Raw genomic sequence first — 26,263 nt, forward strand, 5'->3', positions numbered from 1 at the left:
GCTGGAGGACTTAAGAGATTCCTAGAGAGAACATATTAATCAAAACCAGAAATAATCACATCTGCAAAAGTTAAAGCTGCAGATGTGGAAGACCAACTGTACAGTGGGACCTTGTTATCAGCTGAGGTTTGGTTCCAGGATCCCCCGTGAATAACAAAATCTGTGGATGCTCAAGTCCCATTAAATATAACAGTAGAGCAAAATGGTCTTCCTTATATAAAATGAAAAATCAAGATTTGCTATTTGTAATTTATACTATTTGGGAATATTTTCAAGCTGTGGATACTTGAATCTGTGGATAAAAAAATCCATGGATAAGGAGGGCTGACTATATTTGCGCTTCCGCTGCCAAAAATGCACGCCCATCTGAATCTGTGTGAAGGAAACAGACAGCTACATGGTTGAAGCCTTTCTGTGCAGTTTAAGGGATTTGTAGAGGGAGTGGGGGCAAGAGGCCCAAACTCCTGTAAATCTTGTGTGGACAGATCACATTCTAATTCATTGGGATGAGTATTTTAATTGTATAGACAGGCTCTAGGACACGGCACAATCTTGTTTGCTACACCTTGGAATCAGAGCTTTGCTGTGTGAACAGAGGAGGCAAGCTGACCTCTGAGCTCATGCAGTAGAGAAAAGTAGAGAGGAAGAGTATGTTGAATCAGAAAGTAAAGAGATGAAGTTTTGAATAATGAACTTCTAGGCTTTCTAGAATACTTAAAAACGTGTCTTTTTCACTGAAGTTAAAGCCAATCATGAATTTATTTATTGTACTGTCTCAAGCTTCTTTCCCCAGCCATTTCTGGGGTCCCTGGTTTGACTGGACATTTAACAGAATTTTCTCATTTTTTCAAATGTCGTAGAACAAATCTCTTGTTCCTTGTGGTCCTTTAACCTTTTTGCCTTGTTTTCTTTATACCAGTATATATGAACACACACACGTATGTAAAACCCTGCCAGATGAAGACACAGTTCATGTACCTGAAATAGCCTTGAATCACTTAAAACTTTATACAACAATAAAACGATTTGTTAGTTTTTAATGTGTCACAAGATTATTATTTTTTTGTACTTTCCCGGTTGTAAATAATATATTTGAAAATATTGATACTTGGTTTGTGGTGCAAAAAACTGTCTTTCCAAAATGGTTATTGTACAGAAATTATTGCAGGTTTTGAATATAGTATTGTGAAACTACAGGAGTGCTCTGACAACAGAAAAAACAGAAAGTATATGATTTGGTATCATTGCTCTGAGGATGTTTTTAGTGATAACATCTAAAGGAATTATTTATCGATTTTTTTTAATGCACAGCTGAATAGTAAGATGGCTGTTGTTCAGTGTTGGGTGACAGTAGACATTTGGTGTATGAAGGAATGTCATATCTGTGATATGCCAAAAAGAACTGTATTTGAAAATATCATCCATAATGCAATATTTGTAAGGTTTCTTATGTTTTTACATGCTTTAATTGTTCCTGGCTGCAAGATCCAAAATGTGCCTTGTGTTTTATATAACTGATGCGTTTTATCTGAATGAGCATTAGATTTGACAATAAACTATTTATATTATTTTGAGTATCAGAACTGTTTCTATGAACAATATACATTGCCATATTAGTGTTGTAGATGTCTTAACTAGGTCTGTGCCAAATAGTCACTTGCTTTGATTTTCAGGATAAAAGAAGCATCAGCATAGATCTATATTTCCCACCCACTCTTTACACAGTGATTTGAAATGTCGACTGTCATCTATTCAGAACATATACATCTGATAGGCTCATTGAAATAAGTGGGGCTTATGTACTAACCAACATTTCCCAAATGAAAACAGGGACACATAGCTGAGCCATTTCAGAGTATCATGAAAAGGATGTGGCTAGATACAAAAAGGCAAAGTTATTAATGAGGAAGAACATAAAAAACTATTTTTAAGTAAAGAAACCCTTGGGTTTATGAATTAAGTTTAGGAAAGGCAGGACTCTGCCTCCTCATCTTTTACTCAATGAAAGGAACAGAGTGTGGAATTACTCTACAAGATGTTTGGATGCAGAAACAATTGCATTACAATTCTTTTTTGTTGGTTTGTTTATTTGATGTTTTCTGCCTTTATCTCCCCTCTTTGCTGCTGTTTTTGAACTTTTAATTTTCTTCATGCTGTTGTCTTTCTGTTTGATTAGATGAGAGTACACTTGTGACGTCACATAATGAATAAGGTGACATCTCAGTACTGCGTAGCCAGTGAGATGTAACTGTGTTGGTGTGAAAAAGAGCAAATGAAGCCAGTCAAGAAAATTCCTCTGAATAGGAAAACACTTGCATCCCTTATCAGTGGAATTATAAAAATAAAAAACAATTGGAGCCAGGATTCTTTTTGATACACAATACATTTATTGGTTAAAAAAAGAACTGGGAAATGCACGGGACAGTTCTCGTCAGACACAGCCAGACATAAGAACTCTACTTGTGATGTCCAGCCAGGACTGTTTGAATCTCCCCCTACATTTTCTTTCATATTAGTTCAGGCCATAGTATGTTTTAGTGTAGGAAATGTTCATTGTATTAGTTGTGGGAGGAGCTATAGGATCCCCTGCATTTTTCCAGGTTTGGTTTGCGTTTGCCCCTTCCCAGAAAGCTCTGTTTTAGATAGAGGCTTTTAGTTTTTGGCAGTCTGTGCTATGAGCTTGCAGAGAGCTGTCTTTTGGTGGCAAACAGGCCCAGACAGCTGGAAAGGGCATTTCTTACAAGTTAGCCGATTTAGTTACCAAGATCAAGTTAGCCATTTTAGTTACTTATATCAAGTCAAAGAATTCAGGAGCTGAAAGACCCTGCACCAGCTCCATTGAGTGAGGAGATCAAACCCAGAGAGATGACACCCTGAAGATTGCTGAAAGCCAAACTATAAAGTATCTTTTATTTCAAGTTATTTAGAGCTGGGGAGGAGATAGGGATGCCATAACCCGGCGGCCCCCGTGACAATCACGCTTTTGGGGGGCCCCTCACGGTCACGGCCCGGTTTGGGGGCCCCCCACGCCTTGTTCCCAGTTCGGGGTCCGCTCCTCCGCGCACTTCCTCAGGAAGCCTTACTTTTCAGGTTACAGTGAGCAAAGAAAAAAAGGCCATAAATCATTCATGTTGTCTGGGAGTTTAATTGCCTCATCTTTTAAATGTAAACCGCGTCAGTATTCTTGTAATTCTTTATCACAGGATCGTTTTTGAGGCCCTAAACACCTTTAATTGTAATATGCAAATTTATCCCGAAGCTGACCAATGGGAAAGAAGCAATCAGCCCTCCTCCGCTTGGGTTGGTTTTTAATGGCTTGGTGAAGGAAGAGCTTTTGCCTTGCTTGTAAATAGGAAGGGCTTTGGGGTAGCAAAGGCTGCAGAAATAGTTTGACTCCCCCCTTAAACATCCATGGCTCAGTGCTATAGGATTCTGGGAAGTGTAGTTTCTTGTGGCATCAGAGCTCTTTTGACAAAAGGAGGCTGAATAGTCCACAGCGGAGGCGTTGCCTGAGGAGGGCAGAGCGGTGGAAGAGAGGAGGCTGCTCCGAATGGTCCTGGCACTTCCCTTGGCTCCCTCCCTCCCTCCGCCTCCTCTTCCTCTCGGAGCAGCCCCACAGCCAAGCTCATTCACACTCCCAGGCTTTTCTCTCTCCCCCCTCTCTGCACTTTGAGACCCCTTTAACTGCCAAAGCTCAATGCTCTGGAATTCTGGTGTCTGAGGCATTTGGCCTTCTCTGTCAGAGAGCTCTGGTGCCACAATAGACTACAATTCCCAGGATTCCCCAGCACTGAGCAGTCTCAAACTGGACCATTTCCTCAGTGTGGATGCACCTGGGGAGGAATTCTGGGCACTGCAGTTCAACTAAGTTTGGAGAGTTATGGGACTCCCTGTCAGAGATAGCTCTGGGGCCACAGTGTACTACAATTCCCAGCATTCCCCAGCACTAACCCAGGACAATTAAGTCACTCTCAAACTGGATTATTTCCTCAGTGTGGATGCAGCTTTGGTGAGGAACTCTGGGCATTTCAGCCCAGCATTGTTTTATTTCTGCAGTGCATTTTGGACCAGAGACAAGGTGACCAGGCATCCTCCTCCTTTTCCAGGACATGTCCTCCATTTGGATCATGGCTAAGAAGCATGGATTTATAATTACATGGGTGTTTTTAGCTTTTATTTTTGGGCATGTCCTACTTTTTTTTGCTTGGGTGCCCTACATTTTGGGGTGAGGGCATTGGTCACCTTGGTCAGATAGCTTTCCAGGGGTTTAACTGCCATTCTGCTGTGGTGCTGGAACAGACCACCATTCCCAGAATTCCATAGCATTCAGCTGAGGCAGAGTGGTCTCAAACCAGATGATTTCTCCAGTGTAGATGCAGCCCAAGCCTTTTGCCTCTCTTAGTCTGAGATTTCAAAGCCCAGCCCTGGCACCACAACAAACTACAAATCCCAGGACTCCATAGGATGGAGTGATGAGAGTGAAAGCAGTGTGCAGCAGCCTAAGTTTGCTTAATGCAGTTCTTAACATGGTGCACCTCTTGCCTACAGAGTCTCCCAGGCCCCAGCGGGGCCCTAGAGTCCTCGAGGGGGCTTGGGAGAGGCTGTCTCCCAGGCCCAGCGAGGCCTTGGAGAAGGTTTAAAAATGTAGGACCTTTTTTTTTGGTTAATTTCCTGGCCAGGAAATTTTAAAAAAATGTCCTACATTTTAAGCCTTGTCCTACATTTTTTCCCCGTTTTGAGGTCCCCCGGGATGGCAACCCTAGGAGGAGAAAACTCTTTAATTTTGTTCTTTAAATTAAACTTCCCCCTTTTTGAACTTTACACTCAGCATCAGAGCTTTTTTGGGTAGAAGAGTTTGATCTCACCAGGGTACCGGTGTTGCACACCCAATCTGCCACCATCTTTAGCTGGGTGTGTCTTCACACTACTCTATAGTCCTTATCACCATCTTAATGGTTTGCTAGTTGTTTTCTCTCTTCTGGTTCTTTCCAGTGCTATTGTTGGATGCTTGAGCATACAGGTGTGTGCAAGGAAATGGGGAAAAAATGATATTGGGACAAGTCAGGCTTTTAAAAATTTGCTTTACAAGATGGAGCTAAGAATATCATGATCTGCTTTTAAACAAAAAAAGCAACAAAATTTAAAATGACAGCAGCCAGTAAGTCTCTAGCTACATGTTAAATGTGTTCCATGTTTTGGATTCCCCAAATATTTTTTAAAAGCAAAAGCAGCTACATGACCACACCCCAGTCTTCACTGGAATCAGTGGGAGAAAGGTTTCATCTTCCCCATCATGCTGTTTTCCAGGCAAAACCTCTTTCCCATCCCCATTGAATGACGTGTCTCTGATGCTGGTAATAGCAGCAAATAGCAGATTTGGGTGGATACAGATTGATTTTCAACAGGAAAAAAAAGGCATAGGGGGAAAGGTCAACTTAGCCTTATTCTAGACATACTATGTGTCCCGTCTGGATCAGTGATCATTTGGCAATTTTTAAATATATATATAATTGTTAATCAACATGGGAAAATAGTGTCAATCAAATGTCAAGTAAGACATCATTCCTTGATCCAGAATCTTTGGTTCCCAATACATCTTCTGCCCTCCAAAGCCCCTTCACCATATATGGAACAAAACATTTGAGCTAAATTAGGATGTGAACTAAATTTAAACCAAATTAGGGAGGTGTAGCCTTTCCTACTTTCTCACCTCCAAGATCGGAAACTTTGTTGGTTGCATTTCTGTCTGATGTGCAGCTCTTAAAGTAAGGTAGGCATCAGCAGACAGCAACTCCCAGCAGCCCTGGTCTACAGAGCCAATGGTAAGGCATGCTGGGATTTGCAGTTCAACAACATCTGGAGAGCAACACAGTTCCAACCTCTGTTAATGGAACTGGAGTCCTAACCACAACTCTAATTCTAGCCATTTCTTCCAATGTCCAATCCACCTTGTGCTGCCTAGGAGGCAACAAGCCACAGATAGTCTGGAAGAGTAAACGCACACAGTAGTCAATTCCATAAGATGACACCAAGCCAGGCCTCATATGCCACAGAAGATAGTTTCCTTAATCTAAGACCATCAAATAGTGAAGTGTGAGCAGCATTGTTGAAGTGTAACACATACACCCTCCCTTTCCCACCGAGGATGTCTGCAAGCAACACACTTCAAGATTAAGCTTTACCTCTGACATGAAATAGTATATTTGTAGCTGCTTTACTTAGAAATGTTTAAATAAAAGGCATACAGCAATGTACCCATCAGGAACTGTAAGTACAGTATTGTTTGTTTCTCAATCTGTCTCTCTCTCTCTCTCTCTCTCTCAAATGTACTGTATCTCTGGATATCAGGGCAACCAGTGACCAGTGTTGGACAGTTCCTTCAACAATCATTTTGATTCTTCTCCTAGTAGCTCTTTGTAGAATGGAATGGTCATTTGCTCCTCCAGCCAATCACAGGGTTGATCCCACATCATGTTGTTAACATTTGTCTCTAAGGATGCCAAATAAGTTCTTGTGTTGGCCTTGCTCAAGAAATGCAGAGAGAAAGTTCCCCCTTTTAAGCCTGAAAGGTAGGGTCTGGGTTGACTATAAGGCACAGTACTATGCTCTCCATCTTCCAGAGCTGTGACATGTACATGAATTGGGATGCTTGGAGGCAAAAACATGGTGGTGACCAGGAAGTGTCATTTCCTTCCCTCTCCATCTCCATTCTGAGATCAGCAGAGATCTTTGGGTACTTTTTGGTCCTCCAGAAATAGCTGTAGCCTCAGAATGTCTTAATCCCGGGATCTGAAAGGAAATGGTGGTTTTTCCCAACAGTCACTCCTGGATCTGTGTTTGTTTTTTGTTTGTTTTCAGGAGCAAAATAAACAAATTAATCTTCAAATTAAGATTATCCTATAGAGATATTTTAGAATGGCCACATAGATCAGTTAGGCAGAAGAGGAAAATGGAAGAAGGGTTAGAAGAGAGATGGCCATTTGGATGGTCAAACTGACACAAAATCACTTCTGGTTTTGAAAAAAGGCCTCCCTGAGGCTAAAACAGACCAGCTCAAAATGATCCTGTTTGGTCCATCACCCTCTTAGAGATTTCTCAGGGTTCAATTAGCCACCCCTCATTTTGGGTGAGAGTGGTAGGCACAGCCTTACAAACTCCCAGGGGCTGGTGTGCCTCCCAGCTCCGGAAACTGCCTAACCTTCAATTACTGAAAATATTAGAGGGCAATTCTTGAAGAAGCAAGACCAGGGATTCTGTAAAAAGGTGATTCTTAGGTATTCCTGGGAAATGAAGATAAAATTATACATGATGGCAGAAACCGAACATGAAATCATCCTTTTCAAGTTCATTCCCCGTGTATTCAGTACTTTTTGACCTAAGAAGCTAAGTAACATGAAGGTACCAAATCCCATGTAATCCTGCAAGCGGAGCAGAGTCAGGCTGGGTTAGTACTTGGGGGTCATTCAGACATTGTTTTTATTTTAGCAGGATGGTGCGACTAAGCCAAGTCATGCATTCCAGATTTGTTATTTACACCATTTTTTCATCGGAATCACATCTCTCTGTATCTCTCCATATTCTGATGCTTTTTATTTATTTTTTTTTAAAGCAAAAAGGCAGCATTGGGTGTGTGCGACATCTCCTGTCCCTCTGCCATTCGTCTCTCCCACTCCAAATGATGCGATTCTGATCCGTTGTTCCCACTTGTTGAACCCGCTGCAGAATCTTTTTTAAAAAAACAAACGCCAGGAAACTGCTATTTGAATAATGCAGGCTTTTTTCATTTGCCTCACATCGTGGCGATCGCAACAGGATCAGAACCGGTTTCAAATGGGGACGAGGGTCATATACTTTGCTTGCCGATTCTTTTCTTTCTTTTTTCATAGTGGGAATGAGCCCTTGGTGTCATCTGCAAATGTGATAAGCATGCCCTCTATTCCTTTATCCAAGTCATTGATAAAGATGTTGAATAGCACTGGGCCCAGGACAGAGCCCTGTGGGACCCCAATGGTCACTTCTCTCCAGGATGAAAAGGAGCCATTGTTGAGCACCCTTTGGGTTCGGCCAGACAACCAATTACAAATGCTACTCCTCCTCCTTTCCTGTTTGGCCTATTTCTCTTAAAAAGTTATACCCACCTGTTACTATATTCCAGTCATGAGACTCATGCCACCAGGTTTTAGTGTTGCCTATTATATTGTACAGTATTTACTTGGCTATACAAGGAGTTAATTTCCCTTGTTTATTTCCCATGGTCTGTGCATTAGTGTAGAGCTATCTAAGACATCCCCCCATCTGCCTAGGTAAAGTCCCCCCCCTTCCACTCCCATTTCCTTCCCTCTGTATTTTTACAGCACAGTGAAAAACACAGGGCCATGTTTCATCCTAAGCTGCTTCGAAGACCTTTGCCACCAAAGGTGGAAACAGAACAACTTCTAACAAAGAGGAAAAGATATAAAGGTAATGTGGGGTATTTGTTTATGAGTGTCCATGTAATGCACCGCACTCCTATTTTTCTTGTTATCCAGTCGTTGATGTGGAATGGCTAGATACAATGTTGATCATAGTTGCATCATAGTAGAATGGTGATGGCTGATTACTTGAACCTCAGGAAGCATTGTCCAGTGCACAGTTGCTCACAAGTACGTCCTGCTGTCTTCAGTGGGATTTGCAACTTAGGAAGACTCAGCCTCTGACTTAAGCTTTGCCTGCACTGGCCAGGATACTCCAGGGGCAGTCCGAAGTATCTTGCGCCACAGCTGCACTGTTCCTCACCATCACCATTACCTTTGTTGCAGCAGCTCAGTAGCTGGCTGTATGGGGTCCTTCTGGTCTGCCTGGAGTTTCATTCACTGTTGTGGGTTGCTCATTTCTGAAGTCAAAATGATGTGCCAAGTGGTCCAGTGGGACATCCATGAAGACAGCCACTGCAACGTTGGGACAGAGGGCTCCAGATCTTCATATATAGAGCAACTGGTAAGGATTTTTCTTTAAAAAAAACACCATTGTAACCTTGTTATGCCAAGGTTCTGATGCAGGACATGCTGGACATTGTGCTTGATCCGGGGTTTAGGCAGTGCATCATCCAAAAGAATAAGGTGGAAATTGGCCTTTTGACCTATGCATAAAGTGCGTTGATGCAGCTGTCAGGCTACGCAAGGTCCACCACAAGTATCCCAGTGTCCTATCCGCACTACAGCTTGGAGCGAGAGGATTCTTGCAGTCGAGGCTACCCTTTGAATGTTAATTTGAGGTGAGGAAGTGAACATGAGTGAAAGCAGGTAGGGTGAATATTCCACAGGGCTAGCCTTGACAGGAGCACCTTTGCAAGCCCCTTACTCCAGGTGTCAGGGTATGTGGTAAATGTGCTGCTCCTCACCCTACCATGACAGAGCTTTAGCTGTTCTGCAGGGCTTCACTTAATCCACGCTGCTCTCCAGAACTGGACAGTGGCAGAGTAAAACACTCCTCATCTATCTGCCACTAGACATGAGTTACTTTCCCATGCTTTGAAAAAGGGGTGGAAAAGGCACAATTCATGGAGAACAGATGATCACACTATACACGGGGAAGGGTGGGAAAGGCAGATATTTTGCTGTGTGAGGTAAAGGTTAGAACAGCTTGCTAGCTATAGTCATATTGAACAATAGACATAAATAAGTTTCTGTTTCTTGTAATTCTTATGAATTTCCATTTCTTCGATGCCATGAGGACGCAGCCACATAGGAAGAAGACACCTGTGTATGTCTACCTTATAAAAAGCTGAGCCCCGCACAGTGGGGTGCACAGTTCTTTTGGAGCGATCCATACTGTGTCTGCATATGCAATAAATCCTTGTTATCCAGAGACCTGATGAGTGTTCCTGCCTTTGAATTTTTCCTGTTTTAGTTCCAGACTTTTTTCAGACCCTATCATGGGATTTTCTGGGCAACATTGCTTCAGAGGGGGTTTGCCTTCACTTTCCCCCCCTTCGGTCTTTTCTCCCCAAAAGGAGGGAGCAGTCAGGGAGCACAGGAGGGAAAATGGGAACAAAGCATCATGGGAATTGAAGTGTGCATATAACGAAGGCAATCCTATGGTGATCTAGAGATGCATTCCATACCAGGCAAAATTGAATTGGCAATGAATTTGGAGTGGAACAGGATTTATAAATGCGATGTTTCTCCGAATTTACCTATCTCTGGGATGACCCTCGATTGCGTTTGGATAGCCTTCTGACTGCGTTTGGTGTCATTTGATATTCTTTTGCAAAATTACATGAAACACCTGGGATAACCTTCCAAATTTCCCCATGTGAAAAAGTCCCCAATCTATTTGGTGAACTCCATTCTCCTCCCCTGCTCCTTCCCCCTCTCCCTCATGTGGAATCCCATTGCCCCCAATAACACAGAATTACTTCCACTCCATTTAGAAGATGCTTTGAATCCCATTTTGGGAAAATGGCGGAATACTAAATAAATAAATAAATAAATCCATCCTCTTGGCTATCACCCGCCTGTTGTTTTACCATGCATTTTCACATGTACCTTACCCTAGATAAAATGAAGCCTCTTTACACCACACCCTTACTTCACTTTTAGAAATTGCCACTTACAATTCATGTATTTGTTTAATTAGTAAGCAATCTCCTTCTATGCAATCAAAGTAAATTATTTTTCATTTAATATATTAGAGAATGTGTATGTGTACAAGTGTGTGTGTGCAAACAAAGTAACTTTAAATTTCCCTAATATTCTCTCTTTCTCTCTGTGATTGCCATATAAATGATTTTACAAAACAGATGCTATTGAGGAAGATAAAGCATCCATAAAAACATTGGAGACCGATGATGCCCAGCCTGCAGCACCTGGCAAGAACCAACCAATTTATTTGTGCTTTCCAGACTATGATTTTGGAATCCAAGTTCCCAAGAGAGACTTTGTTATTCCATTACAGTCCAGTGGGCCTCCTAGCTTCCCAAGGCAAAAACGCCGTGTACCAATCTGCCTCAGGTTTCCTGTTCTGAGAGAGTTCCCATTGCATTTAGATTCAGAATTTATGTTAAAAGGCATGACTGTAGAAGCCAGTCTTGATATTATGTCTCTGCCATCTGAAGTTATAAAGCCGATCCCTTCTCGTTGCAACTATGAAGTACTCACTAGCCAGCTGATTGCTGAAGAGAGAAGAGGTCCTACAGAAGTCAGTACTGTAATACTGTCTTTTGGGGATCTGCCTATTATTGAACGCAGAAAACCTGAGAGACAGATGCTAATAGGTACTACATGCTACATTTTGATGACTTCTACTGTTTTTAGCATTGACTTGGAATTGAGCTCCTCTATTTCTTTTCTTTTCTTGATATTTTCCTCAAACCTTTGTCCATCATCTCGACTTTGGGCAGCTGAGAATTTGAATGGTGACACTGAATTTGATTCAAAGAGAATCAAATGTCAGTTTGTAAATTTGTAGTTAAAGAGTACATTATAAAGTGTATATTAAATTTTGAAAGTGTGCAGACTCAAACTAAAGGGCAGGATCAAATTTCACACTTACACAGGGTCCCTTATATCTTACACTGTTCCTTCCACCAGAACCAAACACACACCTCTTCTGCAGCCCTGGCTTGTGCTCTTTAAAACTCTGCCCTGGAGAAAGAGGAAACCCCTGGAGCAAAGTTTTAATGTGGATGTTGGTTGTATCAGAGAAAGTTGCTCTCCAGTTCCAGTGAACAGAGGAATTCAATCTAAAGGTCAATGTGTCCAGGGCTTTCAAGGGGTTGGTGGGCAGGGAGAGAATTCCTCCTTTCTTTCTTCATCTTCAATTGATTTCTTTCATTTAAAACCACCTCCCAAAGTTTCTGCTTTAACACAAAATGGTGCTCTTTTACTACTTGTTGAGTCCATTAAAGTAACACATTAGATGGTCTGATTGGATGAGGCACCATAGTTACATCAGGTACAGGTCACCAGTGATTAGGTGTAAGAAATATCCGAGATGAAGTTTTCTTATGGTGAATTCCTATATATGTCTACTCAGTAGTAAGTCACTCAGGGACGTAGCCAAGGGGGTGGGTTCTTGGGGTCCAGACCCCCCCTTCCATTAGGAAAATGAATGGTGTATGCTGCTGCGCCGCCGCACCCAAGCCCCATTACAATGGTGGCACTTAGTCTGGACCCCCCTTCCTAACATCTTAGCCACGTCCCTGAGTCACTTACGCTCTGGTTTGAGCATAGCATATAATGCTTATCCAAACCAACTTGCTAGCCAACCAACTTGTTACATTATAAGTTTGCTGGATTCCTCTAGCAATTTCCACTCAGTTGCTAGAATCCACACATTAATGCTGGTGTTTAATGAATTAGGTTGTTAGAATTTATTAGGTGGATGCCTCTCTGAGTCACATTCAGTAACAGAAGGCCTCCTGCCTCAGAAGAAGGAATACAATATTTGAACGGAAAGAAATGTGTGTCATGCATAATTTTTGAATATGTTGAAAAATAATATATTTCAAAGGACTAATTAGTTGAAGTATATCCTACCCTTCTTAGGTGGCACATTTAGTTACCAAAGAAAAATATGTTAATGCTTCTAGCCAAAGCATTGACAGAGACTCTCTTAAAAGAAAAATCACAAGCGCCACTTGTAGATGTTATTTTAAATCAGTGATTTAAATCAGTCTTTCTTCTTTGGGATTTTAAATCAGCATCCTACAGCCAAAGGATAAAGTATGATATGTTGGCTAACTGACTTTTGGGTAAGTAAGGTGGCTATTTTATAAATGTGAACACAAATAAGGGAAGAGTCTCACAGGCTATCTTTCTGGGAAGCACTAGGGATAGTTCTTTCCGTTAAGTAGAAAGCCACTGTAATTTCGCTTATGCTATTATTTCAGAAAAGATGCTGGAGGAAAAGGCAGAGGAGGGTTTCCCAGGTGAGGAAGATGAGGAGATGGGATTCCTGGCTAAGGAGAGGAAGGACGCTGTTGAGGTTAAAGAGAAAAAAAAGAAAAGAGTGACCTATGCAGGTAGAAACCATTTACGTACGTTATGCGCAGATGGGTATAGATGCAAAATTTCTGGAAATTTTGAAAATCCTCCCTCTCCAATTTTAAAGTAAAATTTAAAAGTCTTCCCCCCAGCAAGTAATGAACATTTTCAGGGGGGGGGAAAAAAGGGGTGTGTGTGCAATATTGACACATTCTCTCTTTTACAGATTGAAAGTCATTTTGTTCCTTTAGGAACATAAAATTCATCATGTATATCTTTATTTGGCATAAAAGTAAAATGATCATGCTTGATATATTAAAAGTACAATTTATCCAGAATATAATTGCAAATTGAACATACTTTTTCAAAATGTTGTTGTTGTTGTTTTTGTGTCTGCAAATGAAGCTACAAGTTCTGAACTATAAGGAATACTGTACCTGAGCTATAAGGAACTGTATGGAATTTCTTTGGTTTTGCTAATTTCCAGAATAGGCAAACTCTGTTCCCAATAAAAAACAAAAGAGAACAATAACAATAGTAAAACGGGGAATTATTTTGTTTCCACTAGTTCTTCATATTGCCAAGCATTCATTACCATAAAAAGAACTGATGGAAAAAAAGCAAAACCCATATATTATTTGACCCATGCAGACATGGCCTTAATCTCCTGTCTGTTATGTTGCAGACACTTTTAATATTTTTAAATTGTCATTGTCAGTAGTGCTGGTGCTTTGAAAAGAGGCTACCACCCTCCTTGCTTAACAGCTCATGTTACATTTATTGCAGACATGGTGGATGACTTGGGTTTTGCTGCATCCTTTGTCTCGGGTGTTGCGTTCAAGCCTCAATCACAGGTGCAGGATGAAGAGGATCAATTGAAAACAAAAGCTGAAACAGCTGTTTCTCTTTGCTTAAAGTACAGAAGAACTGGGCTGAGTCTTAAGGTACTTTCCCTCAAAGTGCAGATGTGTTCTTTCTGTTAGTCCTTTTTTAATTTGTAACACATTTTCCTCACCTATCCTTCCAAGGTGCCTATGATGGCCTAAATGGGATTTCCACTGTATCCTCACACATGGAGGATACAGTGGAAATCCCACTGTATCCTCTGTTCTGTTGCATTTTCTGTGAGACTGAAGGAATAGGCTACAACTCTTGGGTATTTCCCTTCTGGCAGCACACTCCATTTTATATCTGAAGCAGGGGAAAAGGACCAAATTCTATTCCATTGTTGTCCTGAGATTACTATTGCATATATGTATCAGTGGCGTCACTAGGGTTGGTATCACCTGGTGTGGTAACTCATGGTGTCACACCCACCATTGACCACCTCCCATTTCACACCATACAGAATCCTTGGTAAATCTTTTTTGCACTCATGTTACTCATAAATCGTAATTCCCGTATACCACTGAATGTAATGCTAAGTGTTGGGACATAAACAACTAGCAAAATTAAAAGTGTACCTTCAAATTACAATATAATATGCACAACCTAAATGTATTTACATATACATAGTGAAGATTTGGTTAAAGTATGTTTTTAAAGAAAAAGTTAAAAGAATAATTTTTTTAAATCTATTTTTTTTAAAAATTAAATGTTTTGCAATTTTACATTTAAAAAGTCTCTTTTCTCCTCCCACTGAGTTTCACCCTGCTCCCACCTAAAGCATCTTAAAGGGAAGCAGATAAATGCTTGTTTCTGCCAAAAGGTAGGTGTTTCACAAGCAGTGGTATCACGCACCCTCGCATCCCCCTAGTGACACCACTGATATATAAATGTATGTATGTATATATTATATTTCTGATACTAATCCAGCTGTTTTACTAGTTTCTGCCACACATCCAGTCTCAGTTGTTGTTAATGCTCTTGGAGATTCCCAAGCTGTCTATAAGTAAGATGCATACGAGAAGACTTCCAGTGATTGCAACTACAAAATGTTCTTGTTCTCTAACATCAAAAAATTAGATGTTTTGCTTGAACAAACATTCTATACATTCCCTCCTTCCCACTCAATTTTTCCAGTATATGAATTGGGCAAATTAATTTTTGAACTTTGGATGTTCCTAAAATGGACTAAAGAGAGCTACAACTGGGACAAATATTTTGATATGTGAATGCCAAATCCTTAGGATTTCTGATGTGAACATTTTATTTGCTTTATTAACCCTTGCACATATATTTACATAGAAGATTATTGAGTCTGTTTATAAATTGCCTTCTTCAAACATGAACGTAAGCAAAAATGATTATCACTTCCTTTGAATTCAACTAGCTGTGCTAACTGGAAAGCTATGTGATATTTCTCCAAATGTGGAATTGCTAGTTCACCCCCTAACAACAACGAAACCATATTTAACTTTCTTTAAAGATTTTTTTCATTCCCAACAATAAGGTTTTCAGTTTGGTTTTGCCATTTTGCTGTTGCTTGACTAGTAGGTTTTAATGGTACAGTCTGGAACAATAGTAAGATATGTGCCTTTATAACTGCATACCTTTCTAGCAATGACGTTTTAAAGTGCGACCATTCTTTAAGTCTTCCCTTCATAAAGGAGACAATGGGTTTGTAATTACAGTTCTCATTATTTGAAGGGTGGTGGTGGTCATCATTATACCTAGATATTGTATAATAGAAAAAATATTAAGAAAGAAAAAAGAAAGAAAACAAAGAAAAAATGACTCACAAATGCAAAAAATTATGAATATTAAATAACATTAATTGTTGCATCAGAAACAATGTTAACAGAACTACCAATCATTATGTTACTTTTAAAAAGTAATGAAGTTGATAACATCACCCCAAAAGTAATGTGCTACAGATTATGTCATTCCTTGAATGGCATTATTAACAAGATATGTGTTCAGTCTAATAGATTTACCCTTCACTGTGTTTTTCCTCTTCACTATCTTCTGTTGTCACTGTTTTACAACTAAAGGCTGCTCAGTGGAAGCTGTTCACAGGCATCACCAGCATATGGCACAAAACTGCTTCAAGAGGCTGAATCAGCAGCAGCTGTTCTGGTGATAAAGTCTGCAACTCTTCCAGCAAGCCTCTTTATTATAGCACCTCATTTATTAGAAATATTAATGTAACGTGTGTTTTTATTTTTTGTTTTTATTTTTTAACCTATAGGCGTATTTTCTGTCACAACTTCCTGATCTATCTCCTTTGGCTGACTTTTTGTTGTACCTTAACCTGTCATTCAATTGCTTGAGCTCCTTTCCTACAGAGGTGAGTGATTATGTGTGTGCACATATGCACATAAAACTTGAATAGCTCTTTGGCTACAAACAAATATGTCCATTTATTTTTGAGATGTTTATGAATTTTAAATTAACAACTGTTTAAAAAACAAATCCTTCACTGCACTTACCACCACACATCAGTTGAAGCTGTTTGCGAATTAAGTTGTATTAGTTCTATAAAAGATAAGGTTCTCAAGAGTCCTGTTTCATACAGGACATCCCATATTTGGTGTCCTAAAATTGGATCCCCTATTGTGTAATACAGGACACCCCAAAGTGTGTAGATGAGAGCACCAGACCAACCTCAAGTGTTTCGTATGCATGCAGCATTCAGGTCTTACTTACCAAAGATGGGTGGTCTGTTTTTTGGTGTCGTTCTTCCTCCTTTTCATCCTGACAGACTTTTGCTGAGTGGCAGACTAAAGTTCTCATATCACAATGGATGGCTTGCTATGACAAGATTTGCATGAGTTTGGAAGTTCCCCTGAGATCTGAAATCTTGTGGGACCTTGGCGATCTCATGAGATCTCCTCTCATAAGACTTGAGACAACCTTATGTTGGCATGCCTCATGTTGCAACCACAATGCAAGTATCATGGAAGAAATGGCTCAATGTAATATTGTGTGGTGGTGCGGCTGGAGAGGCCTACCATGAGTTCTAATTCTGTCTTCATGGCTCTACCAAGACATTTCCCTGCCTGAGATAGAGCGGCAAATAGCATTTCTGCTCACAGTGTCAAAGTACATGGTAACCTAAGCTAGACAAGTTGTTCAGCATCTGTATCTTACAAGTATCTCTCCTTCTTCCTGGCAGTGCAAATACTACAAGAATAAAATAAATATCCAAGAATTTACTTTCATGACACCCCAAATTGCTGCTGAGGTGATCAGTTTACTGCTGAGGTGATCAGTTCAGCCTACCTAACTTTTACCTGTGAAGGAAGATGAAGACACATAATCTCTAGAAATGTTTTGCTTGGTGGCGCAGTGGTTAAATGCCTGTACTGCAGCCACTCACTCACAAACCATAAGGTTGGGAGTTCAAGACCAGCGAAAGGGCTCAAGCTTGACTCAGAATTGCATCCTTCCGAAGTCGCTAAAATGAGTACCCAGATTGTTGGGGGCAATTAGATTACACTTTGTAAACTGCTTAGGGAGTGGTTAAGTGCACTGATAAGCAGTATAGAAATGTACTTGCTATTGCTATTCTGGAGGCACCAGATTCCATATGATGTTGGCAACTAAGCAGGACAGGGCCTGTTTGGTACTTGGATGGAAAGCTGCCAAGGAACATTGGTACTGTAGGCTATATCTCAGAGGAAAGCAATGGCAAAACACCTCTGAATATTCCTTACCTAAAAGAATCCTAAAAAATTCATAAAGCCACCATAAATTGACAAGCAACTTGCACACACAGGGGTCAATAAATTTGTCCCACGTTCACCCTTCACACTGCTTTGGATTACATATGAGTTTGTATCTTGTGTGCCAGCAAAAAAGTGGGACTAGGAAGTATTTTTCAGGCTGGTCTTGAGAAGGTTTCTGTCCTTTTGACAGCTTCAGGAACTGTAGAGTTCCATCTCTTCTTATCTTCTCTTTCAGTGTTAAAATAAGACCCATACACTCCATTTTATATGCGGACATATAGGCCAGATGAACTACAAATGTGTCCTATGTTGTCATCTCACCTAGGTGCACAACAACTCACCTAGGCTCAACCTAGTTTAGCTCCCACCTGACAGTGGAAGGTGGAGGTGGGCTCTGATAAGCTCTGGTTCAACTTAGGTCTCCTGTGATAATCACTAACAAATGTAACTTCCTAGATAAGAGTATGTCTTTATTTTCTTGCTTAAGAAAGTGAATGAGTTTCCATTTATTTCTGTAGGCTACAGTAATGGTGTTACAGTCAGTGAAACCATAAAAGTTAAGGTTGAAAATTTGCCTCAGTTGAAGATGGTGACTGAAGAATATGGCAACCCATTCCTGGCTGTAACACTTGTTCTTTTCCTTCAGAGCTGTAGGCTACAATTTTAACCCTTGTCTAGTAGCTGATGATATAAATTTCTAAAATTAAAATAAGGAATCATAAGTATTCTATCTCAGTTGTCTCTATTTTTCCTCCTGCAGGTGTTTTGTCTTCAACATTTAGAGGTGCTAAAGGTTCGAAACAACCCCATAAAATTCATCCCTGAAGAAATCAGCCAGATGAAGAATCTTAAATATTTGGTTATGTCCTTCAATTTGCTAACTACTCTTCCACCTGGGTAGCGTTGTGGTTTCAATTCCTAGATTAGATAGGAGACAGAATAGGGGAATGTCTTCATACAAATAGTTTTTCTCTAAATATGATGGGCAATGAAGTTGCAATTCAAAGATGTGCTGCTTGTAGGAGGTTACAGTTAGGGGCAAAATCTCTTCTGCCAGCAGAAATGCTCCTTTGCCAACTGATCGCAGAGATCTGTCAGCAGAGAGTCTGCCAGCAGAACAAAGAAAAGGGACATGGACAAGGTGAGAGAAAAGAAAGAGCTGAGCTGAGTTACATCAAATCCAGCCCAGAAAGAGAGCCACAATGCTGATACACAGCTAGACCAGAGTAATGGCAGTGCTAAACTTATGTCACCTCTAGGCTGCGAGATTTTTGGCAGTTAAAGTGGTGTCAGACTGCTTTAAGGCTGCAGTGTGGATATGTCCTAGGTTAGGGACTACACACTAAGTCTGGATCCAACCATTTCAAAACCTCAATGACATGTGCTGCTGGGTCTCACAGGTATACTGTTTTCTCACTATGGCTACCATATTGTCGCCTTCATGACCACTAAATTGACAGCTTCCAAACAGTGTTATGGGAAAATCAAGAGTTTATTGGAAGTTGAACAGGGCACCTATCAGGCAAAGAACAGGTTAACCTCAAAGACTGCTGCTTTCCCAGTGGAAACAGAAGCCCTTTGCAGATGCTGCTTTCATATTTCCCTGTATGTTCCAAATCATGAGGACTATGAAGTTGATTTTTGAAAAGAGCTCTACACCAGAGTCCAGTTTCGTCAGACCTTTAGGGGTACTAGGTTGCAGATGGATAACATTTTTAAACAGGGTTCTCAGACAGTATTTGACTTTACAGAAAGAGTTCTCAGATTATAATATGGGCAATCCAAGGAGGTGCCCACCTGTGCTTTCAGACCTTACTGCCCGGAATGGAACATCTATTAATTATAAAACATAATCTATCCATCCAGTTAATGCAAAACAATGCTTGGAAGATATATTTTTAAAAAACATTTCATTGTGTAATGCATTACAAGGTTCTCAAAATTATTTAAATGCTATTACAGAAGCTCACTTGCTAGACCACAAACACACCAAGTCAAATTTGGCATTGTTCTCACTCACTGTGTTACCTTTGAAATGTGGTTTTGTGGTTTCTTCCATTTCCTGTGTTAGTTGGCTGCTGTAAGACAAGCAGTAGATCTTGCCTGAATTCTGATCCACCAATGTTTATACTATAATAAACTGGTTGATCTTTAAGATTCCACAAGACCATTTGGGATCTCTCTTTGGTCTTTGTTTTCTGTACAATCATCTCCATTTTTATTTGCACCACCATGCGCCATGCATGTATGTTCATTACAGTTTTATGCAAACCCCCATCTTTTAGATAGTTACAGAAAGCAATGTTCTTTTTATTCAGTATTCTGTTTAAGGCATGCTTTGAATTATACAGTTTTATATATTGTACATATGACATTTTCAGTTTCATAGGCTTATGATACATTTTCGTTCCTCTTTCTGTAGGCTATTTACTTTGCCAAATCTTGAGGGCCTAGATGTTTCCTATAATGAACTTGAAACTATCCCTAATGATATTGGAAGCCTCAGGTACTATTCTGTTTTTTCTATTTTCGTATCAAGTCTTCCATTCCTTGTTTTGTATTCACTATTTGATTGGCGTTAAGGGCAGAAAATGTTTTCCACAAACACAGACTTTACTCTTTTTATAACAGGGAATTACATTTACTCTTTTAATGACAGAAAGCCTTTAATGTTCCATATGTTTTAGACTCCACCTTCTATATCCTCCTTCCATTTGCCATTCTGGATCAGAGTTGCACCCCTAAACATATGAAGGGCCAATATTCCATACTGGTACTTTCAGGATGTCTGTTTTTGATAGGCATGGATTTCCTAGAAATGCCCTAGAGCTTGGATAGCCAGGGCACTTTTCCTCCTACCCATTTTCTTGGAATATTCATTCTGAATTTACCAAAGGGAACCCAGAATTCTGCCTGTGACAAACAGGAATGCCTCAGGCTTTACTGCAATTCTTCTGTACAGCCTGTACTTTGGGTCACTGAGTAACTGTGTTACAGTCAGCCCTCTATATCCACAGATTCCATATCCACAGATTCAACCACCCATGGCTTGAAAATATTCCCACCCCCACAAAAGAATCCAAAAAGCAAACCTTGATTATATGTAGGGGACATCATTTTACTATGCCATTGTATATATAATAGGACTTGAGCATTCATGAATTTTGGCATCCACAGCAGGGTCCTGGAACCAAAGCCCAGTGGACACTAGGGGCCCACTGTACTTTTGTGCAAGCTACAGTTAAAATAGGATTTTGTAGCAGATAAAGACAAGCCAGGATTGATGGTTCATTTCAGAGTTCCCAGATCATAGGGCTTGGACCCTTTACTCCTCAGGGCAAGGAGGGGGTGAGGTGAGTCTCAGGGTGAGAGCATTGCTTTGGAGCATGTGTGTTCCTGGCTTCTTGCTTTGCTATTACTGTTTCTGTTTCGACACAGAGCTTGACAATTCTGTTTTGCTGGGCTAGAACTCCCATGTGTTTTTAAAAGCAGTGCTTGCCAATGTGCAAAGAAAGAACTGGGACTCTTTATTCTCTTCAGAGAAGAGCTTGGAAAATTTAATTTCCAGTCAGAGAAATGTGTCCTCCTTGATGTCTATCACTTGAATTACATGCTCTGAGCAACTATGTTTGAGACTTAATGTACAGTATCATGCTTAATAACATCAACAAGGCTTATCCCTGGATCTCAGTGTTTTGACCTGGAATCTTAAAAGGATACCACAAAGAAAATGCACTTGATAGTTGAAAGGCATAGATCTGGAATGGGCAACTGTTTTGCCCCTGATGGCTACCTATGGCAACAGGCTGGAGGCCATACACAGAGTCCTAAATTCATTTACTAGTCTCAATTAGATTACATCCACTGAATCAATATCAGAATTATTTGCTAACACTTACATAAGACTCACTGACTTACTGGGTCAACTCTAGTTGGGATTAGCCATTGTGGTAGTGGAAGCAACTTTTTCCTGTGCCGGTCAACTGCGTGAAAATGAGGAGTGGACACAGTTTAAACGGGGAGGAAAGAACAGTGGGATCTCCACATTTGCTGAAGGACCTAGAGATTCCTAGAGAGGTGTTCTCTGAGATAAAAAAATATATGTGTTTTTGTCTTTGCAGTTTTTCTACTTTCACAGATTCAGGACCCCTGTGAAAGTGGAGAAACCGCTGAGGTGGACAAACCCAAATATCAGTGTTTGGTAATATGCAAGAATCAATATATGTGTGTGTGTGTGTGTGTGTGTGTGTGTGTGTATATATATATATATATATATATATCTGATGGAATAAAAGAAGAGACTGAACCAAAGTACACACAGTTTAGAATAGAGGCTTCTGGGATAATGGAATGCAGAAGTGGGGCAGATGCAGAGATGTTCAAGGTGAAGCGTTCATCCAGGTGCCTAAAGGGAACAAAGAACCTTAGTAAAAGACTGATAGAGAATGTAATGTCACAGGCAGAAGGGCCTCTGAGTGCTAAAATAGCTGATACGGGACAATGGGGTGTAGCCAAAAGTATTTTAAAGGATATTTAAATGTATTCATGTATCAGGGCTATAATTGCTGGAAATTTATATGTTTGGAGTGTGAAATGCCCAATCAGGAGATAAAGATGAGTTTTCTTTGTCTGTTTTCCTATAAAGGTAACTATTTTCTTTGGCTCAAGGCCTCAGTTGTGTTGGAATGGGAATTCCACTGGGGACAGCTAGCTTTGAATAAATCTGAATTCTCAATGAAATCTGGGCCCTCTGTCTTACTCTATTCTGTCAGAACCTTTAAAACCTATCATCTACAACACCGCAAATAAAAAAGCACCTTTTTTACGTGAGAGAACATCTCTCTAGGAATTTCTAGGTCCTCCAACACATTACTGTGGTCAAAATCTGCCGAAAATTGACCACAGAATTGCACCGAAGGACCTGCAGATACCTACAGAATTGTTCTCTCTAGGAATGTGTAGATCTTCCAGAATGATGTCTGGTGGGCCTTGACAATAGAGCTGTGCTGGCAGATATAGAGATTCCTAGAGAGAACAAATTAACCAAATCTGTGAATAATCAAATCTGCAAAAGTCAAAGCTGCAAATGTGGAGGGATGATTGTACATGGAAATTATTTTCTCCTTATGCGGACTGCATGTGACAGTGAAGATATGCACATCTAACTTTTTGTTTGTGAACTTTCAGTACCCTTACATACCTGAACGTCGAAGGGAATTTCCTCTATGTTTTGCCTTGTGGGGTTGTGAAGCTTGACCTGACCCGGTTGAAGGTGGAAAATAATTTCTTACATCCCTACTTCTGGAATGAAATCTGCCGTTTTGAGCCACAACGGCTCACTGACATGGCTGCTCACTGTTTTGCCAAGCACAAGCTGTGGGAAGAATATCCTCACATCCCAAATGACATTGAAAAGATATTGTGCAAGTAAGTAAAATGGAGACTTCCATAATTATTGCTGTATCTGCATTGCAGAAATTATGCAGTTTTTGCAACACTTTAAGTGCCATGGCTCAGTGCTATAGAAATCCTGGGATTTGTAGTTTATTGTGGCACCAGAGTTCTCTTTCAGAGCTGGCTAAATATCTCACAAAATTACTAATCCCAGAATTCCATAGCATTGACCCGTGGCAGTTAAAGTAGTATCAAACTGCATTATTTCTGCAGGAAAATGTTAGTTGCAATAAGAGTTTTCTCCAAAGTGACCAAGAAGGGTCTCCTGAGGCAAAGTAAGGTGTCTGTGCCAGAACAGAAAGGGCCAGACTTATTGTATACATGCCACAGTTCATTAGAAACTTAACAAAAATGATGTGCAATACAATGTTGCCACAACTTGCAATGAATGAATGAATTTATTTCAGATAAAACGTTATACCAGAAATCACAATATAAACTGTGCAAGTAATATAGCCATACAAGTAGCACTGTACATTTGTATACCCCTTCATAGTGAACTAAGCACTCTCTAAGCAGTATGTGTAAGCCAACTGACCCCAACGAGCTGGGTACTCATTTTGCTGACCTACGAAAGAATTGAAGGCTGGAATATGGAAAATTCCATATTGGAATATAAGATGTTCTCCAAATTAAGTCAGATAGGGAAAAAAAAATACTATGACTATGAACACTATGGTGTTTATCTAATTGTAACAAATCTTTTTGGTCAACTTCTTCTCAGTCTTTTTCCTCCTTCTCCTCTGGTACCTGGCATCGCATGAGTTTGAGTAGCCCTTAGCTTAATATGTTAAAGACCACCACCAATCTCCACTTACTGGAAAATGTTGATTGAGCAGTAGCTGGCATTCCCACCTTCTCACATGAAGGATCTTCATTGTGATAGACAGAAGCAGGATCTCCATCACAATTCCCCCTTGTGCCAGAGAGGGAGGGTGGGAATGTCAGGTAGCTACTCCTGGATTGACAGAGGAATGGATTCTCACCTATCACAGTAGCTGCTTCCGGTTAAGTGAAATTTGGGGGACTTTCAGAATGCCTACCTGTCCCCTAAACTATGGAATATGTAGAGATTGTGAATACCAAACAGTTACAAATGCATAATGTTAGGCTACACATTCATAACTTCCCAACAGGATTCCAGTTGATTACTTTTATTTAAATTTTCCTCTAAGGAGCTCATGGTGGTACATATAATTCTAAGACCTGTTACAGACAGCCGAAATAAAGCTGCTTCGAGTCACAGTGGAGGTATGGTGTTTCAATGATGCATGCATCCTAAGAGTCCAGAAGCCCAAAGCACTCTCCACTGGAGCGTGGGTGGGCGACTCTGGACTCTTAGGATGCATGCATCATTGAAACACATACCCCCACTGTGACTCGAAGCAGCTTTATTTCGGCTGTCTGTAACAGGCCGTAGTCTTCATTGACTCACAGCCACTTTATAGGCAGGGTAGTTTGAGATTCACCTGTCCAAGTTGCTCAACTGCAACCTATACATGACTGGAATTATATTACTGTAGTCTAATACATTTGGAGGACCATGTATCATCTTTTAAAATAATAACTGGGCTGATACTGTAGGTTACAACCTTGTTTTCTGACCTAGATTCTTTTGGCCTTTTTGTATCTACCAATAGGCAGAAATTGAATATCTAAAGCTTTTTTTTTACTGTATCTCTGTGCAGGAGCACTACGCTCTGTCTAAGAGGGGAAAACATGGCAACATTTATAATAATAATATGCAATAGATATAGTTTGCATTGGGATTGTTAGAGGAGCTCTGAGTCTAACCGAAAATAGTTTTTTTAAAAGGTTCCACTCATTCAGGTCTTTGGAGCGTTTACTTTTCAAGGACCTGGCCAGACTAATTTTGAAAGAGGATACTTAAGTGAAACATGTGTCTGGGAGTTCTTCGTTCAAGTTTCACTTCGGCTATGAACTCACTAGTGACATTTGGCAAGCTGCTTCTTTCTCTCAGCTTCTGTTGCAATCTGAGGAAATGGCAACGAAAGGGCATACGTAAACGCATCAAACACAGCATTACCTTGCATCAGTTTTGAGACAAGCTGTGCTCACTTTCCCCACCTTAGCAGCTTAACATAGAGATAAACCCTCTAACATTTCTGTCTGCCTTTTGCCTTTTTTAGCTTCAGGATTTTGACTGCCCAGACCATTGTATGGAAGCCTTCAATTCATCTGTGTTTATAAGAATCCATACGGACTTAGCTTCCTTACCTCTTTGCTTCCTGCTCACCACCTGCTATAAGGACTTTGTCACTACAGTTGCCTCAGAGTGATGGATGCCAGTGTTTTACAGCACTAACCTGGTAACGACAAATAAAGGGCCATCCAATTACATTGTGTAAATTCTGAGCCTTGGTCTGACAAGTCCAGTTGAGTATTGCTGCGATGCAAAAATCACTGGAATAGCCTGTATTCCTACAATCTTACCCAGATGTCTCTACAGAGAACAAGAACTTGCAGTAAGTCAGTTTTGTTGCTACCATATTTCAGTTTGTTTCAAAATCCTCATTTATTGACACTGGATGTACATTGTTTTGCCACATTTCCTATAGTCAATCTGACCCAGTCAAATGTTAAAATATAATTTACCACATACAAGAGTAATGGTTTAAATCTTAACTTTATTCATGCAAAATTAGGAACTCAGTTTAATGGTGGGAGTCTACATTTTTTCTGTTCTGACATAAACTGAACAGGGTATAAGCATTAACAGAGCTTGATTATGTGTCTGTTATGTATAAGCAGCATTTATGGTTATGCCTTGTGTTTCGAAACATAATAAATCTTCTTTACTAACATATTGCTGGGGACATTAATTTCTGCTTCTTGAAACAGGCAAAACAACAACTATGGCAGCGCAGCACCTCCTCATATGGAAGTGTTATGCGTGTTGTGTGTGTCGTGTTCATACTGATTGACAACCCCAAGAGACTATCATGACTGCTAGCCACTGTGTATCATTAACGGATGTACAGAAGAGCCTTACTTACTGCCAATCCGGAAGGCTGTTTTTAGTAGAGTTGCTATTCCTTTTACATCTCTGGCTGGCATTCTGTAAGTGAGTTATGATAGCATGAGTCCAGTGTATGCAATCAAATCCACTTATTTGGTGGTAGAAAGATCATGTGAGTCCAATGTATCCCACATTTATTTGGTGGTAGCAAAGATCAGATCTTTACTGATTTTCAGTGATCCTCAAATCAACTT

General features: G+C 40.3%; 1 protein-coding gene across 1 annotated transcript; it reads left to right on the forward strand.

The window, feature by feature from the left end:
- Window positions 1–2,700: 2,700 nt before the first annotated feature.
- Window positions 2,701–25,329, forward strand: LRRC63 (leucine rich repeat containing 63). Its single transcript, XM_042446895.1, is given in 14 exon segments — window positions 2,701–2,902; window positions 6,088–6,267; window positions 8,355–8,460; window positions 10,781–11,254; window positions 12,872–13,003; window positions 13,752–13,909; window positions 16,096–16,194; window positions 18,336–18,472; window positions 19,998–20,081; window positions 22,763–23,002; window positions 25,180–25,191; window positions 25,193–25,254; window positions 25,257–25,286; window positions 25,289–25,329. Coding segments are annotated over 13 exon segments (1,593 nt in total). The 5' UTR covers window positions 2,701–2,902; window positions 6,088–6,249.
- Window positions 25,330–26,263: the final 934 nt, after the last annotated feature.

Source organism: Sceloporus undulatus, chromosome 1 (assembly GCF_019175285.1).
Source record: "Sceloporus undulatus isolate JIND9_A2432 ecotype Alabama chromosome 1, SceUnd_v1.1, whole genome shotgun sequence".
Classification (NCBI taxonomy): domain Eukaryota; kingdom Metazoa; phylum Chordata; class Lepidosauria; order Squamata; family Phrynosomatidae; genus Sceloporus; species Sceloporus undulatus.